Raw genomic sequence first — 5924 nt, 5'->3', positions numbered from 1 at the left:
TCTCCAACACCAGATACAGGCAAATCCACGGACACCTAACAGGCATTAGGACGAGCGTAAAGAGGCGCTTGAGACGCACAAGTCAGCAATATTTCTGATGATTTATTGGCGTGAAGTTTCAGCACAATGACAAACAGGAGCGCAACATTCAGGGATTGAGATTAACACTCTCGACCCGCCAAATGTGGGTAAAAATGAACCACGAGCCAATTTGCCTAGTTTCTATGTTTACTCGCTTTGCTGGGGAAGTTCATGTAAGCCAACTCTGCGCAAATACGCAACTCGTGAGTCCTCATGATACATTAAATACAGTGTATTGCAGAATCTGCGCATTTCTGGCTTACTTGAACACACACGTCACTACGCAACAAATAACGGCGCGCTTGTTCACTTGCACTGAAGCAATAGCGAATATTAAAAAGCATTTGGTGAGCAGAAAAGACATTGTTATTTTCCAGCATCCTACATGTTCTGTGTGCTGTATTGATCTGTCCACCTAAAACACATTGTTGGTTAAAAAAGGCCGTTAAAATCGATTCCCTATTTTCGTTTTCGAAACGTGTGTTGGTTGGTCCGATCGATTGTGTAATCGATTTTCGAACGTAAAGTGACAGCCCTAGTAAGCTATACACACTTACTATTCTATATATCTATTAAAAATAAGAGTTTTGTGCTAGACTAACTGGCACTAGTCACAGCACTTGTATATTGCTGCCCTATTGCTGGTTTGATTGCTTTATTGCTCTCCTCATTTGTTGGATAAAAGCGTCTGCTAAATGATTCAATGTAAATGTAATCTATGAGGACAAGTACAAATATGGCCACATGTGAATATATGTAAATAAACAAGTGAACGCATTGATGCGGATAGCTGACATAAATGGTCTAAGCAATCAGTAGATTTTTTTACTTTTGAATCAGTGTATATGTACATTTTAAATTAAAATGTTGATGAAAGAAAAATATATAAAATATATAAAAATAAATAAAAATAAAATTGAAAAAAATGTAATAAATCAATTGACTATGCTTTTGGTAGATTTTTGAAATTTTTTATCATTATATACGTAAATTTAAAATTAAAATGTTGAAAATAAAATAAAATAAAATAAAAAACTGACTGCTCAATCTGGGAAATTTTGTACGTGGATTGGGAACTGGTTAAAAGAGCAAGAAAGAAAGAAAGAAAGAAAGAAAGCAAGAAAGAAAGAAAGAAAGAAAGAAAGCAAGAAAGAAAGAAAGAAAGAAAGCAAGAAAGAAAGAAAGAAAGAAAGAAAGAAAGAAAGAATGAATGAATGAATTCATGTAGGACTCAGAATAAAGAACCAGTTCTTATTGAGAACCAGTTAAATTTTCCGAATGGCATTTGACTCACATAAACAACTTCATAATTATAATTAAATTAAACAATTAAAGTGGAAATGTTCTTTTACTCTTTTATTATAAAAAATAACTTTAAAAAATGACTACGCTGTAACAGTCACATACGATGTAAAGCTGAATGGACACGTTGAAGTAAATAAATTCAAACTACTGGGAGAGTGTTACACCATAACACTCATAATTAAAGCTGAAAAGTTTAAAGGGATAGTCCCCCCCTAAAAAAAAAAAAAAAAAAGTCTTATTTATCTTTTCCATCTCCTTCAGTGTTTCACAGAAGAAAGGAAGTCACACAGGGTTGGAGAGCTATATTGTGCTGAAGCACTATTGAATCTACAAGTTAAATGCAATCAAGAACAAACTCGGAGGCATAATCATTCTTTTTCGTACGATTCCCATCCCTACTTGGGATTCTGAGGCAGTCTTCATACGACCTTCATCCAACACACGGTGCCAATTACCCAGGCCAGGCCTTCACAAACTACTCATTTTAATGCCCAAGACATCCATACACACACACACACACACACACACACACACACACACACAGAGACATAAAAAGAGAGCAGCTATGCAAACAGAGCGCTCAACGCTCTAGGTGAATCTTCTAAATGATCGTTTTGTCTGGTCAGGACGGCCAAGATTTCCATCCATCCCTGTGTTTGAGCAAAAATCTCTGCTAAACGAGTGTTTGCAGGCCAAGGAACAGTCGGAGGCTGATCGCACACCACGTTCACATCTGCGTTTTCACTCCTGTCAGATTTTAGTCCATAAACACTGAGGAATATATTATGGAGAGAATGACAGATGGGTTTAAAGAGTGACATCTTGGATGAAGGAGAGGAGAAAGAAAGGTTAAAGCGGGCTGATAAGATGGTGTTGACAGCCATGGATGAGCAGCTTAACTATCCAAGCTGCTTTTTTAGTGCAGCTAAATGATAGTGCTGAGACAAATGATTCCTTTGAACAAACAGGTTTGTTGAGATGGTTCCATTTACTGAACCAGTTCAAAACACTGAATCATGCTTTGTTTGAACAGTTCAGTTTAATCTAACTGTTCAAAATAGTGATCCATTTGAGTAAACGGGTTCTTTTAGATGTTCAATTTAGTGAACCGGTTCAAAATATTGTTTCATTAAAGCAACGGAGGGTTTGATTAAATAAATCTGTCCAAAATACTATTTGATTGTTCGGATGGGTCATTTAAATAAACCAGTTCAAAACAGCAATTCAAATGAGCAAATTGTAGTTATCAGACAGTTCGATTTAATCAAACAGTTCAAAAGAATCATTCATATGAGCAAATTGTTTGAAGATTTAATTAAATCAAGTCCAAAAAATCTGTCATTTGAGCAAATCGGTTCACTCTGAGTATTGAGTCATTTCATGAGTCATTTCAAAATACTGATTCATTTGAGCAATTATGGCCACGTAAAATCACTGAGGCTCACAGTGTGCAGAAGTCGCCAACTTCCTGCAGAGTCAATATCTACACACCTCCAAACTTCATGTGGCCTTCAGATCAGCTCAAGAGCGTAGAGCTTCATGGAAGGGGTTTCCATGGCGAGCAGCTGCATCCAAGCCTTACATCACCAAGTGCAATGCAAGGCATCTTATGCAGTGGCGTAAGAGTCTGGGTTGTGCCATGTGTAAAGTTTGGTGGAGGGGGGATTATGGTGTGGGGTTGTTTTTCAGGGGTTGGGCTTGACCCCTTAGTTCCAGTGAAAGGAACTCTAAATGCTTCAGCATACCAAGACATTTTGGACAATTTCATGCTCCCAGTTTGGGGATGCCCCTTCCTGTTCCAACATGGAACCTCTCCTCTCTCTCCAGCTCTCTGCCCTCTCTCTACCCCTCTCTCTACCCCTCTCTCTACCCCTATCTCTACCTATCTCTACCCCTCTATCCCACTCTCTACCTCTCTATACCCCTCTATATGTCCGGATAGAAGTGTCATAGAAACACAAGGGTGGTCTTGTTTGGCTCTCTACCAATCTCTACCTCTCTCTACCTCTCTCTACCTCTCTATACCCAACTCTCTACACCCCCTCTGCCTCTTTCTACCAATCTATACCACTCTCTACCCCCTCTGCCTCTCTATTCGCCTCTCTATACCCCTCTCTCACCTACTCTCTACCTCTCTATACCCCTCTATCCCACTCTCTACCTCTCTATACCCCTCTATCCCTCTCTCTACCCCTCTCTCCCAATCTATACCACTCTATACCCCTCTCTACCACCTCTGCCTCTCTATACCCCTCTCTCACCTACTCTCTACCTCTCTATACCCCTCTATCCCACTCTCTACCTCTCTATACCCCTCTATCCCTCTCTCTACCCCTCTCTCCCAATCTATACCACTCTATACCCCTCTCTACCACCTCTGCCTCTCTATACCCCTCTCTCTACCTCTTTCACCTACTCTATACCTCTCTCATACTCTCCAGCCCTCTCTACCTCTCTCTACCCCCTCTGCCTCTCTTTACCCCTCTCTCTACCTCTTTCACCTACTCTCTACCTCTCTCATACTCTCCAGCCCTCTCTAGCACTCAATTTCAATTTCAAATTAGCTTTATTAGCATGACTGTGTAACACAATGTTGCCAAAGCATATTAAATATAAATAATAAAACAAACAGTGAACATATATGTATAAATCATGTCATATGTAGCATTGTAAATATATAGATAAATAAACACAATCTATCTTAATAAATAGATAAATAAATACATTTGATCACTCTGGAGAATTAGCTGTCTCTGGCGTTGTGAATAGCTAGCACATATTTAGCCGCTAGTGCACCTGTATTAACATCTTCTCCCAGTAAGAAGGACATTTTGACAGTGTCGCTCAGTTCTGCTGAGCTTTCATTGGCGAGGAGGGCTTTATATTGGACTGACTCTGGATCAGACTGATGGAGGTGATGCCAGAACTGAACACATCTCTTCTGGATCTCGATGTTCAGCGGGTACAGGCCTAGCTCAGCCCTGCAGGCGGCAGTGGATGTGTTTCGGTGAACCCCTAAAATATATTTTTGGCAATTTCCAATTGTAATTTTTCTACTGGTGTTTTATCCCAATTTTTAAAATTTTGTACTGGTCCCCAAATTTCACATCCATATAAAATAATTGGTTTTATTATTGAATTATATAATTTGATCCAGGTTTTAATGGGTAATTTTAAGTGCCCGCATCGTGACTTTATAGCATAAAAAGCCCTCCGAGCCTTTTCACTGAGTGTTTTAACAGCCAGACCGAAGCGTCCCGAAGCGCTGATGTCGATGCCCAGATAGCTTATAGCTCTCACTCTCTCTCTCTCTTTTTCCTATACTCACTACCTCTCTCTCTCCTACTCTCTACCTCTCTCTCATACTCTCCAGCCATCTCTACCACTCTCTCTCTTTCCTACACTCTCTACCTCTCTCTACTCCTCTCTACCTCTCTCTCCTACTCTCCAGCCCTCTCTAGCACTCTCTCTCTCTTTCCTATACTCTCTACCTCTCTCTACTCCTCTCTCCCTCTCTCATACTCTCCAGCCCTCTCTACCACTCTCTCTACTCCTCTCTACCTCTCTCTACTCCTCTCTACCTCTCTCTCCTACTCTCCAGCCCTCTCTAGCACTCTCTCTCTCTTTCCTATACTCTCTACCTCTCTCTACTCCTCTCTCCTACTCTCTACCTCTCTCACACTCTCCAGCCCTCTCTACCACTCTCTCTTACTCCTCTCTACCTCTCTTTCCTATACTCTCCAGTCCTCTCTACCTCTCTCTACTCTCACTCTCTCTTTCCTATACTCTCTACTCCTCTCTACCTCTCTCTACCTCTCACTCTCTCTCTTTCCTATACTCTCTACTCCTCTCTACCTCTCTCTCTCTTACCTCTCACTCTCTCTCTACCTCTCACTCTCTCTCTTTCCTATACTCTCTACTCCTCTCTACCTCTCTCTCTCTCTACCTCTCACTCTCTCTCTACCTCTCACTCTCTCTCTCTCTCTTTCCTATACTCTCTACTCCTCTCTACCTCTCTCTCTCTCTACCTCTCACTCTCTCTCTCTCTCTTTCCTATACTCTCTACTCCTCTCTACCTCTCTCTCTCTCTCTACCTCTCACTCTCTCTCTCTCTCTTTCCTATACTCTCTACCTCTCTACCCCACCCTACCTCTCTCTCCTATTCTCTCTCTCTACCTCTCACGCTCTCTCTACCTCTCACTCTCTCTCTTTCCTATACTCTCTACTCCTCTCTACCTCTCTCTCTCTCTACCTCTCACTCTCTCTCTCTCTCTTTCCTATACTCTCTACCTCTCTACCCCTCCCTACCTCTCTCTCCTATTCTCTCTCTCTCTCTCTCTCCCTCTCCCTCTCTCTCTCTACCTCTCTTCCAGCCCTGAAAGAGTGTTTCCTGAAAGTGTCAGCTGTGAGGAGTCCAGCCACACTCCTCTCCTCTCCGACGCTCCAGAAACAACAAACCGTGTTCCAGCGCTCCACTGCCACTCCAGCACCTGTGAGGGTTTGGAAACGCTATCAATCGCTCCGAGACTCCAGCGGGA

At 41.6% G+C, this 5924-nt stretch overlaps 1 protein-coding gene across 1 annotated transcript in view; it reads right to left on the bottom strand.

The window, feature by feature from the left end:
• Positions 1 to 4129: 4129 nt before the first annotated feature.
• kcnq1.2 (potassium voltage-gated channel, KQT-like subfamily, member 1.2) overlaps positions 4130 to 5924 on the bottom strand; it is a 94724-nt gene continuing 92929 nt past the window's right edge. Inside the window, exons 14-15 of the mRNA XM_056272609.1 lie at positions 5749 to 5913; positions 4130 to 4367 (exon numbers count right to left, since the gene is read on the bottom strand). Of these exons, the coding sequence (XP_056128584.1) occupies positions 4130 to 4367; positions 5749 to 5913 (403 nt within the window). The remainder of the gene's footprint in view (positions 4368 to 5748; positions 5914 to 5924) is intronic.

Source organism: Rhinichthys klamathensis, unplaced genomic scaffold (genome assembly GCF_029890125.1).
Source record: "Rhinichthys klamathensis goyatoka isolate OS25496 unplaced genomic scaffold, OSU_Roscu_1.1 h1tg000341l_1, whole genome shotgun sequence".
Lineage (NCBI taxonomy): Eukaryota > Metazoa > Chordata > Actinopteri > Cypriniformes > Leuciscidae > Rhinichthys > Rhinichthys klamathensis.
The sequence above is the reverse complement of the archived record's forward strand: the minus strand, read 5'-3'. Positions and strand labels throughout refer to the sequence as shown.